At 33.5% G+C, this 13852-nt stretch overlaps 1 protein-coding gene across 1 annotated transcript; it reads right to left on the reverse strand.

The window, feature by feature from the left end:
• Window positions 1-262: 262 nt before the first annotated feature.
• Window positions 263-13248, reverse strand: LOC150088544 (homeobox protein OTX2-A-like). The gene is made up of 2 exons (XM_090370227.1): window positions 13075-13248; window positions 263-832 (listed from the first exon to the last, which is right to left on the reverse strand). The coding sequence occupies exons 1-2, from the start codon at window positions 13246-13248 to the stop codon at window positions 263-265; spliced, it is 744 nt and encodes a 247-aa protein (XP_090226353.1).
• Between the last annotated feature and the right edge of the window lie 604 nt (window positions 13249-13852).

Genomic DNA, 13852 nt, shown 5'->3' on the forward strand with positions numbered 1-13852 from the left:
TTACCATTGTAATAAAATATAAATAAAAAATTTTAAGAGTTTTAGTAAAGGAATCAATGACACAATTGTTTCTTAAATTATTGTACATTAAAAGCATAAAAATCTAACAAGATAAACATTTTATTATTTTAATATTTTATGGCATTTCAATGTGGTTACAATAGAAGAGGGGCAGAAGAGAAACGAGAAAGACTACTGTATAACACAGGGTAGATGAGTCAAACTTAAAATGCAACAAGCTTCTCTACATGTTTCAATATATTTACAGACAATGAAATTTCCAAGGTGCTTTATCAGAAGACTCAAGGCATTCACTTGGAGGAAGTCCACCATTAACAGCCGTACGTGGAGTCAGTGGCTGAGGAATAGTATGATTAGACATATGTGAGGCCATATTTGATGATATTGAAGCAAAATTTAACTGTGCATGGGGCACGGAAGGAGGAAGGTATTCCATATTCATGTTTCCATAATATGATGATGCTGCATATGTCTGAGAATAACAGTTTGAATTTTGTGAAGTCTGACAACTAGTCATCTGATAAGGTGATCGCTGCATACAACTATTACTAGATACATAGTCATTCACTGATGAAAGAACAGCAGGACTCCATATAGCATTATTATTTCCATTAGAATTTATTCCTGGCACACAAGATGTGAGAGATGTTGGCAGAATTTGTGGCTTGTATACAGATTCTTTATTAACCGGTGAGCTTGGAGTTGATGGTTGGGTTTTTACTTTAGAGCGCTGTTTAGAATTTCCACCTCCACTCTGTTGTTCCATTTGTAGTTGCTGGCGAGTTTTTGCTCTTCGATTCTTAAACCATACCTATCATATAAAAAAAGAAAATTCATTTTTCATACAGTTGCAAGGAAAATAATATTAAAAAAAAAGTTATGTATTTAAAAAAATGTGTTATTCAAATGAAACTTGGTACTGAGCAGGGGTAAATTGGTTTAAATCAGGAAATCACTTTACGATAAGTACCATGTTGCTATAGGTTTTACTGATTTTCACAGAATCTTAGCATTTGTGATGCTAATGTAATATGCATGTACATGCTGAAGTGCACACGCACACACCAGCTGAAAGAGCACCCTGTATATTTTTAAAGTTAATTTATGGCATTTCTTAAATTATTGTACATTAAAAGCATAGTTGGATTTAGTTGGATCCTATTCTAACCTAATACCAACAATTTATTCAAGAAAAAAAAAAAAAGGAAATTTTGAATGTGCTAAGCTTTGTTTTACTACTTAAAACACAAAAGTCCAGTATATATCATTTTATTACAATATCTCTTCAATTTCTATAATAGAAATTAACTTTTAATTTGTTCTAAGAGGTTCAGGTTAAGGTCCTTTCATAGAGTGGCAGAATTTTTAAGGTCCTCTTCAACTGGGGTCAGTTAATTGATCTCAGGCAGAGGCAGTAGGATTCCCCTCCCCCTCATGAGCAGTTCTGAAGTTATTTTTTTTTCAATCTGCACAATATATGAATTGGCTTCTGAATACACGCTATAACTGGCAAATATATGATAGATGTGTGACCACTGTACATTAAAAGCATAAAAAGCTCATCACTGACTGGTTCTGCATAATTCTGTGCACTGAATTATGCTTAGAATTGAAATTTCTTATAAGAGTTCAATTCTAAGCAAGTTCCATGATGTCACAGTAAACAGATTAACTTCAGTTCTTCAGGTTCCATTAACAGCTATTCAGGCTGTCCTACTGGCTGATGTGATGGATTTATGATGAAAGATAACACAGACTTAAAGACAAATGACCTTTCATTATAGTGATATCAACCCTCCAAAAATTTGCTCATCATAGCAAATACAGGCACAATGACAATTCATACACTTATCTCTATGCATTAATGGTGATAATTTGCATATATTTAAAAAATTTCTGTGAATTAGCAGGTTCAATGTAGTGTTCTGATACTCTCAGAACACTGCCTCACTTTCTAAAAATGTTATTGCATTATACTGATATATATAGTACTAGTAGTAATAGAGGCATGTGATGCAAGAAAGCAAGCATATGAGCTTATATAATCAGCCAAAAAAAAAAAAAAAAAAATTTCACACAATTCCCTCAAATGTTTGCCCAGTTCCTCTTTGAATTTATTTAATCTATCAACTTTCACAATGACAGATGGAAGTTTGTTCCAGCAATTAACCGCCCACTGGCTAAAGGCAAATTTCCACACAATCTATTCTACAACTGTATTTTCTTAATTTTGATTTATGCCCCCTCAGGTTCATAATCTGACCAAGTGGAAGAATCCCATCAGAATTAAGCGTGTTCAACCCATTCAAGGCCTTATACACCTCAATCAGATCACCTTGCAGGTGCCTAGTCTCCAGACACTGCAATTTTCAGAACTTAAGCTTTTCTTGGTAAGAGGACCCCTCCGTTCCCCTCACCAATCTTGTTGCCCTTCTCTGTACACACTCAAGCAACTCTACATCCTTCCTAAAATGAGGCCTCCAGACCTGTATGCAGTACTCAAGGTGTGGTCTGACCATTGCCTTATACAAAGGGATAATCACCTCCTTTTCCCTACTAGAAAAATTCCTGTATATCATTGACAACACCCCATGACCTGCTCTGGCATCCTGTCTGCATTGCTCAGAAAACTTCATATCTGACTGCAAAATCACTTCCAGGTGTTTTTCATTTTCTACCACCCTAAGTTTAGTACCACACAGTTGGTACATTCCTCCGGGGTTACTTCTACCCATATTCAGTACTTTGCATTTGTCAATGTTAAACTTTAGTTGGCACTTCTCAGCCCATCTGCCCAAATTTTCTAGATCCTGTTGCAGTAGCACTCTGCCATTACTGTCATTATCAACCCTGCCAACCTTGGTATCATCATCTGCAAACTTCGACACTAAGCCTGATATACCTTCATCAATATCATTGATAAATATTCAAAACAACAATGGGCCCAGCACTGAACCCTGGGGAACTTCACTAATAACATTTGTCCGCAAAGAGCAGCATCCATTGATTACCACTCTGTCTTCTCCGACTCAACCACCCTTTTATCCATTGTAGAAACTTACCCTTAATACCATACTGCTCCAATTTGTACAGTAATCTTCCATGTGCAATAGTGTCAAAATCTTTCCTGAAATCAAAGTACAGTATATGATATCAAAATTATTTTTTGCATCTAGTTCCTTTGTAACCACATCATAGTATCCAATCAAATTTGTCAGACAAGACTTTCTTTTAACAAACCGATGCTGTGTCTGAATTATTGCTGCAGTCTTGTCTATATGATCCTGCATCTTTAATCAATGACTCCATTATTTTACCTGGAACAGAAAAACTAACTAGTCTGTAATTACTCGTGTCACCCTTAGATTCCACTTTGTGAACTCAGGATACATTTGCACATCTCCAGTCCGTGGGCACTTCCCCTGAGTCCAAGGATACTCTCATAATTATGGCTCAGGGTTTGTTTAGTTCCTCTGCCACCTCCTTTAATAAAACTGGATGGATCCCATCAACCCCAGGTGTCTTTCTTATGTTTAACTTCAACAATTTCTCCTCCACTTTGCTCGTAGTTATTACAAAATCATTAAGGTATGTGAAACACACCTTCAAAACTTCGAGAGAAAATGTCAAAATCCTGTAATCTCACTTTACTTTTTCTTAATTCAACATTCTTAGCTAGTAGAAACTACTCTTTTAAAATCCTGCCAGTCTAAGGAAATTTTCATCGTGGTTATCCAAAAAATTTCCCTTTCTTTGGCCACTCCACTTTCCATTTTATTTGCAGCTCCTTGTTTCATCTTTGCGATTCCTTGTTTACTTTGCAGTTTCTTGTTTCATCTATGCTAACAGCAACTGTATGCTTCCAATCAATGTGGACATTCAATTGCCGAGCGAGGTGAACACCACTGGTTGCATAGTTTGTTGATGTTATAATGCTAGTAGGTTTGCAAAGAAAGTAATATTCCTCCTTAAAATGAACACTACATCGTGACATGCAATAAAACCCACTATGGCCACTTTATGAAATTTTTTACTAATCAGAAAATTGCTTATTTAATGTTCAAATGCTATTTACTGGAACCTTGTTTTCATTAAATCAGAAATAAAGATATAAAATTGGCAAATTTGAGGAGAAAATAATTTCTAAATTATTTTCTATACAATCAGATATATCTTGTGAAGAAACCATTATGTTCAGAAGTAGTAGTGTGGTATATCATGTGGAGTGCTTGGATTGTATCTCCTGAAATTATTGGTCAACCCAATGCAGTCTACTAGATAGGACCAATACAGGCACTCCTCAACTTACGTACCTAATTGTTTTTTTTTTTTAATGTACATAAGTTGTGGTTTGTACATAAGTCCAACTTCCGTTATTATAGTTATTAAATACATGTACAATACAGTACAACTCACCGAGATTATAACCCCCAACAAACTTCACCAGGCCATACGTATGGCATTTTTTACAGCATTTTACAATTTTTAATCAAGTTAAATGAGGCTGATAAAAACACAATGAATAATAATGTAGAGTACAGTATTTATTCAAAAGTAATTTAATCTAATACCTGTAAACAGTACTGTATAGCACATAAACAAAGAACAAAAATAAACAAGAGGGTTTTTTTTGTTTGGTTGTAAAATTTAAAACAGTAGAAAAGATAAGCACTCAATTACACGCACGTGATACGCACAAGCGAGATACGGAGTAACAAGTTTACGAAGCTTAAAAAAATAGGAATGAAGAGAAGATTCTGAAAATTTATTTAAGTTTGTTATATGAAGAAGAGGAACACATTTTACCATAACTTAAAACCCACAGAATTCCACTATTGGTAATAACGCAAATTCAATAAGATCGTATTTACTATCCATTTATAATAGATAGCACTAACAGAAAAGCCCAATAAACTGGAAACTACAAATTGTTTTTATTGTTTTATGGTAGTGACCTTAAGAAATGTGCTTTAGAAAAATATCATGAAGGCATTCAAAACTGATTCTTATAACCAAACATAGCAATAAATGATGTTGGAGTAGGGTTTTTTAGGAGCAGCAACTAAACTAAGGCCATATTGCTCCATTTATGCTGTCTGCAAATTTTGTGTTTTCTGTAATCGATTTTCTGTTTGCTGGGCGAAATTTGATTCTATAAAGTGGCTGATTCTAGTGATCGTGTTAACCGATGCCTAGCCATTTCAGGTCTTATGATTGTCTCCAACTGGACCACATAGTCCTTCCTCTCATTGCCGACCGCGCTAGCCGGGTGGGTAAAGTGCCTGCCTGGCAACCCAAAGGTCGTGGATTCGATTCCCGCCTCGGGCTTGGATCAAAGTACTGCAAAAACTTTGGGAGGTGCATTATGGCCACAGAAGCCTATGCGCCAACAACTAACAAAAAAAAAAAAAAAAAAACCTTCCTCTCAACCAGTAGCAGCATTTGTAAACATGTTGGTCACATTTTGCTTTTGCATCCTTTAGTTAAAAGTAATTTTTGTGTTGTGCTTATTTAACATAAATTTATATAAAACTAATACAATTTCCATTATAAAAATGGCCTTTTAGAGAGATAAATAGCTTAGTTATATACCTCAGAAGTTTAAAATTTCAACTTCTGAGGTCTTTGAACAATTCACCGAAAAACAATGTGTTATTGTGTTCATATTACGATGGTGTCTCTGAAACGAATTAATATCATAAAGTGGGAGTCCACTGTATATGGCAGCTGATTTTGGCACTTCACGTGCATGGTTCGAAACTGTCAATATATTTTCGATATACAGCATTTTTATTAATTTTGAGTAGCTTTCTGCTTTGTACGTATCTATGAGTTGTATGTAAGCTGTTTGTATGTAACTAGAGGAGTGCCTATAATTATAAAATTTCCATTAACCATTCTGGAACCTCCGAGCTCACCTAACATACTTTATTCCTCCATCACAGGTTCAAATTTGATCAGATTTCTGTATCAGAATACCAACCAAACTATCCTAAATTGCTGATATCAGAAACATTGATATCTGAAACTTGCACATATTAAAATATGTGCAAGTTTCAGCAATGTTCAGCAACCATTCATTACATCTGATATGTGAAACTATGCAAAACATTAGAAGCATCTTCTGTTTCTCTTATAAAAAATAGATTAGCCCATAGATGAATAAATGTGTGCTGCTTTTGAAAATATTGTCATTCTCATTCTAGCCTTTTGACAACAATATAATCAAGGTTTTAGTCTCACTTCCAGGTTTTTATTATTCATTCCATCTTATACACAGATATCAGAATTACTCTTATGTTGTTATCAACAATAATGACACTGGGGGTCCTTCTGGAGATTTCACATGGCATGCTTCATAATGTTAATATGGGGAATTATTATTTTTCATTTTAATTAAAATGAACAGGCATTGAAAGTGTTTCCAAGTTTGAGGAAGTACCACAGAATATATCAAAGGTATCACCATTCTTCTCTTTCTTGGTGATTCCTTTCTACTTCTACTTCTACTTCTCTCTCTCTCTCTCTCTCTCTCTCTCTCTCTCTCTCTCTCTCTCTCTCTCTCTCTCTCTCTCTCTCTCTCTCTCTCTCTCAGGATAATTCAGAATTTTTTTTTTTTTTTTTTGTCTGGTGCAGCATAAGCCTCAGGCTTCCGTGCACCATATGGCTAATAATAATAATAATTTGCTTTAAATGTATACACTGTAGCAATGTGACATTAAAAGCAAGTTAGTACTATGGAAAAAGGGATGGCCAAGTTGTAGGAGACAAAGAGTAGTTAAAAATAGACATTGCTCTTCATGAACTAATATTATTAGTGGGGATTTATAGGGCATTATAAGGGAATAAAACATGGTTTTGTCCCTTAATGTTTCAAATATTTGTTAACTAATCATAAGTCCTTATTTCAGGGCTTATAAGGACTAATAGTTAAATTATAAGGACTTATTTCATAAGTCCTTATTAGTTAACTGAGTCTGGGTAACAGTAATCTTAGTATAACATACCACTTGGGTATCACAAATGTAGCTTGTGCAGTTCTGTAATGTTATATAGGAACTTTGCTTATAGAGATAAAGAAGTAATTATTTCATTATATAAAGTAATAGTTCAGTTGCATCTCAAATACTGCATACAGGCCTGGAAACTCCATTTTAGAAAGATGTGAATCTGGGGTTGATGAGACCCCAGACAATATTTCAGCAATTCATATCCTTCATCTACACTGTCCACAACTGAAACTGCTAATAGCTGTTTTTGAAAATTCAGAATTTGCTGTTAATTATTGTACAATTAAGAAAATTCAAGAATTAAGTTAAATTTAATTATATACATGTGAGTGGCACCTATAACATACAATTATTGGCTGCCATTCAGTTGCACACATTCATCGATACAGGCAGGTTTTACACTCGCTAGCAAGGCTAACAGAAGTTATCATCAAAAATTAATTAAAAATGTTTTTAATATAAAAATTGATTTTTTTAAAATCCATTTTTATATTAAAATCATTTGCTGATTTTTAAAATTTATGCATGTGGGGTCAAAGTGATTGTGCATGTTTAGAGGAAGAACAATCCTTTTTTTGCGACTTCTGATGGGTTAATGACGTTGATGGTACAAAAGTGGGCAGGGTAGTTAATGACAGTAATCTAGGTATGCTACTTCAGCAAGACTTAGATAAATTATTTGGATGGGCTGAAATGGCCCCTGAAGTATAAGAGTCCAAAATGCAAAGTCTTCAGTCTCGGTAACAGTAATGTTATTAGTATAACATACCACTTGGGTACCACAAATGTAGCTGATGCAATTCTGTAATGCTATATAGGAACTTTGCTTATAGAGATAAAGAAATAATTATTTCATTATATAAAGTAATAGTTGAGTTGCATCTCAAATACTGCATACAGGCCTGCAAACTCCATTTTAGAAAGATGTGAATGTGTTGGAAAAGGTAGAGAACAGGGCAATAATATTGAGGACTTCAGTTTTGTAAGCTACAATGCCTGGAAACCAGGCATATGCAGATGACCTGATTAAGCTGTATAAGACCTTAAAAGGTTTGGCCAAACAAAATGCTGAGAGAATTTTTACGCTTAATTGCATGACATACACTGGAGCATAAATTTAAACTGAGAGAGGATAATTATAGACTAGATGTCTGAAAAATTTCCTTTAGTCAAAGTGTGAATGAGCTCTGAATAAATTCCCATCTACTTTTTTGGAATTTGGAAGTTTATCTAAATTTGAAGACAACTGGATAAATACCTGAAAGAAACAGATGAATGAAGTGAGGGAAGGTAACATTTATTACTTTATTTTTAAATTTTATTTTTTATTTTTATTACTTTTTTTACTGATGCCACCTGAGCTTGTGCTTCCTAACATTATTTTGTCAATACTAATACTAAACCCTTGAGTTAAAGGATTTCAGTCTAACAGACTGAAAATAATAGCATCCACTGAACAGCTTTTCATCTGTATATGACCCAGTCACATAACTGCCTCAGTCCAACGGTATTTACCATCAGCTAAAATATTTTAATTAATAATAAAACAAATTTAATTCACAGCTGAGGAGACTGGCATTGCTTTCATTTATCAATACAGTATCAGACAACTGGAAAGAAAACCAGAAACACTATATGAAGCATTTTTCTTCTCATTTATGACCGCTGAAGTACTGAAATGAAGTGTTGAAATTATCAAAAATTTGAAACTGAATTTCCGTCTTGAAACTGCAGCACCTGCAGCCACCCTCAATTAGTATGCATATTTCAATGAATTGGTGCTTGTATGATGACAATGCCCTGCACAATCAGTACTTTCCATTCAAGAATCAATCACCAAAGTTCTCCCCCCCCATTCACTATACTCATTGGATTTAGCACCCTGTGATTTTTGCTTACCTTTAAAGGTCACAGATCTGCAACAACTGATGCTAATGCTAAACTAATATTACCATATATTTTGGCATATTAAGTCGACCCTTAGTTTTTTTACTTGAAAATTCGTTATCGTATATTTCTTTTAAAAGTTTACATAATGACACTTTATTACACTGCGCAATAAACTATAGAAAGCGATAAGCATATACAATACTCCCTTATGTAGCAGGTCATGAAACCAAACCAACAGGCATAGGGCATTGCTTGTTTAGTACTGTACTGCCAATTGAGTACACAATGGTTCAATATGGAAGCAAATCTGATATTATAAATTGACAATCGTGAAAGTTCATGTTTTGAGAACTCAAATAAACCTGAAAACACAATGTCCAATGAATTCCATAAACTGTTTTTGTCTGATGATGAAAGTAAACAAATCATTTGGTTTTAAAAGGTGAGTTACAAGATATATTTTTGAGAAACATATATATAAAATTAATATGAGTTTAAATTAATACCAATAAATATATTGGTATTAATTTGTGTCTTTCTAGCTTTGTGTCTTTTTGTCTTTCTAGCAAGTACTTTGATTCAAGTTCAGGATTTTATATATAAATTGCATATAAGTTGGCCTTAAAATTTTAGATGATTTTAAAAAATTTTGGCAATCAGTATATATAAATACAGCATAAAGGAAATTTTTTCAAAGAAGATCAATATAGCCAGTACACTTCATAATTTCTCAAATGTTAGTGCATTTCCTGAACCCCCTGATCACATCTCATATTTCTTTTGAGTTTAATGGACAATTGAATTTAACGGACCGATCTTATCCCTATATAGGCTGTTACATTTAAATTTTACTGTACTATAGAGATATCAAGCAAAAATAAGTTTATAATATAAGGCAACTGACTTTTCTAATGAGGTTAGCAAAAGACATTCTCTAGACATAATGTAAATCCAATCCTGAACAGCTTGTCCATGATATAATCTTCCACCACCCATGAACCATGAAGCTGCCCCTTCTGCAAAAGCACCCAGGTCAGACAATAAGCTTTATTTTCATGAAAATTCTTGTCATTCTAATTTGTTCTCTCGTGATGTAACACTGTAATTTGGTAAGTTATGTAAATAATTTTATGGTTTTAATTTTAGTCCCAGTTGCTGCTGAAGAAGTTTCCAAGATAGGGGTATATATAATGTGTAGTGTTACAAATATTACATTATGTATAGTTTTGAAAATATTAGACTGACATTATTTTGTCCATAGACAGTGAATATAAATGCAATGATAAGTGCATTTATAGTCTATTAGAAATAATAGACTATTATAGACTATTATGAAATAATAGACTATTATGAAATAGTCTATTATTTCATAAAAACTATGATAGTTTATATACAATATACTTTGATAGAGGAACATGTTAAGACCTAGTTCCCAGATGTAAACAGGAAAATACCACTTCTCGCCACTATAGGAAAAGGGTCCAACAATGCTGTTTTCATTTTATCACCCTCACATTATATGAAAAATGTCCTATTGATATTATTAATTTTTCTGCCCCAGAGAACTAGTGCAACTAGATGCAGTCATGTCCAACAAACACACCAACAGATGTATTATATGGAAATTCATTATTTATTTATTACAATGAAGAACTGTAGAGATAATGTGTAATACCTTATACAGTGACTGAGCTGTGTACATGTTACAAATTATGCTCATAGATATTGCTTTTATATCTACCTTAACAAGCACACTGTTACAAAAGAACTATAATTTTTTTTAAATTCTTAATCATGTAATAAGATTGAATTCTTGTGTTTTTCAAACCAATAACAACTCTGAATGTTACAAAAGTATGGACATATGACAAATTCAAGATATTGGTGCACTTCACTGCTGTTGTGGAGCACACACACGTACACATGCTAAATATAGGGGCTTTGACCATACACTTTTTAGCCAATACAGTATGGTTAACCATGGAGAACATTAACAATACATTTAGTGTTAATAGTGACAAATGATGCAAGGAAGCAAGCTTATACAGTAACAGCAAAATAAAAATAAAATAGAATAAATAAAAGAGCTACCCACAGAATTTGTCCATCTCCTCTAATAAATTGCATCTTAAGGTGGATAGTAATAAAACTAATAGTAGGATATTTTTAACAATTTGAATTGATAATAGTAAAATACCTGAATTACCTTGTTCCGCTTCTTTTCTATTCCACTATTCTCATAGTCGAATAAAAGAAAAGTGTTACCCACTTTCACAACACCAAATGGAAGTTTGTTCCAACAATCAATTACTCTCCAGCTGAAAGCAAATTTTCACAAATCGATCCTACAACCATTATTTTTTTAATTTAAAAATATGTCTCTTATGAACATCGTCCAAGAAAAAGTAAAAATGCCATCAGCATTTAGTTTACTCAACTCATTTAAAACCTTAAACCCATTTCCTTGTAGATGCCTGGTTCCCAGATGCTGCAACATACAAAAAACTTAGGTCTTCTTTTGGTAAGAGAACCCTTTTGTGCTCCTGACTAAACCTGTTTCTCTTCTTCACACTGATTCATACAAATCCACTCCTAAAATGAAAACTTGTATTCAGCACTCAAAATGTGGCTTAACCATTGCCCTATACCAGCAGTTCCCAAACTAATGAGATTTCTGGATCCCCCTTCAAAAATCAAAACAAGTTAGCGGACCCCTTCAAAAATCAAAGACGCCTTCGTAGCCAGGTGGGCAGGAGCGGCAGTGCGTAGCACATGCTTTTTGATTAGACCTGGGTTCGAGCCCGTGACCACCAAATACGGAGGATGCGGAAAGGTCAGGGAATGACCACCGCATATCCCCAGAGCAATATGGCCTTAGTTGCTAATGCTCCTAAAAACCAAATAACAACAACAACAAAAATCAAAACATATATATGTTATTTGTGAGGTTATTTGTATAAGTAATTGTTATATATGTTATATGTTATTTGTGAAGTTTTTGTATAAGTAATTTGTGTGAATAATTTGTACAAAACTACTCACCTATCTAGCTAAACAGTGAGACAATGACTTTTAACTATAATACATAACATTTACATAAAATAAATATATATTAATATTATAATAATAATTTTATTTATCACCAATTTGCTATACATAGAACGAATAATTTGAAATATGTATACAATTATATATACTAATTGTATCGAAAATAAGTAATGTTCTATAATGAAACTCATTGTGGCTCTATCAGTATATTTTTTAAGAAAATAAACATATTGCTTGATGCCTTCTGAACGTTTCGTGGACCCCTGGAACTGGTCTACGGACCCTCAGGGGTTCATGGACCCCAGTTTGGGAAACATTGCCCTATATGAGATAACCACTTCCTTGTCCCTTCTGGAAAAATTCATATGTAGTCATTAAAAGAATTTCACAAGCTGTCCTAGCAGCATGACTGCACTGGTACCTCCGTAGCCAGGTGGGAAGGAGCAGCAGTACGTAACATACGCTTCTTGATTAGACCGGGATTCGATCGCGTCTCCACCAAATACGGAGGATGCGGAAAGGTCAGGGAATGACCACCGCATATTCCTGGAGCAATATGGCCTTAGTTGCTAATGCTCCTAAAAACCAAATAACAAACAAACATGACTGTACTACTCAGAAAACTCAGGTTGGGCTATATGATTACCTCTAGCCTCGAGGGCTTTTTCATTCTCCATCACCTTGAGCATGGTACCACCCAATTGGCATGTTATTCTGGATTATTATATTACCCATATGCAGTTTTTATCATTTTTTGTTTAGAATTTTATTTTTAGTTGGTTTATTTTGTTCTTTACCTAAGTTGCACAAGTTAATTCTAAGATTGAATAGTGACATCTATTAGTTATTTGCTATTATAAAAATCAAAGAAAGAAATGCAAACTTTTGGAAAAGGCAAAAGAAATGCAAACAAAATGGAAAAGGCAATAGCAGGTGCCTGCCAATGATAATTTTAACTGTATTTTTTTTTTTTATTCCACTTAGTTATTCTCAGATTGCATAAGTGTGTGCATGTGTTTTTTCACGTGCGTGCATGTGTTTAAATACTGTAAAATACTGTAAAACATCCTGTATGAAATATTAATGCTATTTTTAAATTGCTTACCTGTATTCTAGACTCAGGAAGTTTAATTTTAGCTGCTACTTCTTCCCTTGTGAATATATCCGGATAGCGAGTCTTTTTGAATAACTCTTCAAGAACTTCTAACTGACTCTTAGTAAATGTGGTTCTCTCTCTTCTTTGTTTACGAGGTGCAGGAGATTGTGCTATAATAAGCATATTTCTTAATGTCAGTTCATTGCAGCTTAAACTTAAAAGAAATAAATTATTCCAAGGTTTAAAAAAAATTTAAGAATGATTAAGTCATCCTTAATTAATTATAACCTACTGATAATTTTCGCAGTTAATAATTAAAAGTCAAAATGAGAATAAGTTAACTAGCTTTATTATGAGTTTATTAAGAATTTTAAAACAAAATTCTTCAAGCTCCAAAGGAAAAAAATAACAAAACAACAACAACAAAAAAGAACCCTTTATAATTAGTGCTAATAATGCTGAAGGGTTGGGAAGTGACAATATATTAAATATAAAAACAGGGATTAAAAATAATAAATTAAACACCCCCCCCCCTTTTCTAATAAGTGTACACCTTTTATAGAGGTTCAGAGAGAATTACAAACAAAAATTACTGGAAATGTCACAAACTGCTAGGTACATCTGATTGAAACCTACTAGCAGAAGGAATAGAAACATGTAGTAATTGAGGTATTAGCAAAATTTATAATGGATTCTACACATTTAAAATTTCTAAATATTTTTGGTTATTTAATAGTGAATGATTCCATAAGTTGAAAATTTTGACCAGAGGAAGTTTATCTAAAAT

Source organism: Mastigoproctus giganteus, chromosome 3 (genome assembly GCF_048544385.1).
Source record: "Mastigoproctus giganteus isolate SK-2022 chromosome 3, ASM4854438v1, whole genome shotgun sequence".
NCBI classification, from domain to species: domain Eukaryota; kingdom Metazoa; phylum Arthropoda; class Arachnida; order Uropygi; family Thelyphonidae; genus Mastigoproctus; species Mastigoproctus giganteus.

Bases quoted from the DNA above. Each gene is read 5' to 3' on its own strand.
- LOC150088544 (XM_090370227.1), bottom strand. From the start codon at position 13,248: ATGCTTATTATAGCACAATCTCCTGCACCTCGTAAACAAAGAAGAGAG. The intron at 833-13,074 runs GTAAGCAATTTA...TTTATATGATAG, and splicing joins TTCCTGAGTCTAGAATACAG to GTATGGTTTAAGAATCGAAG.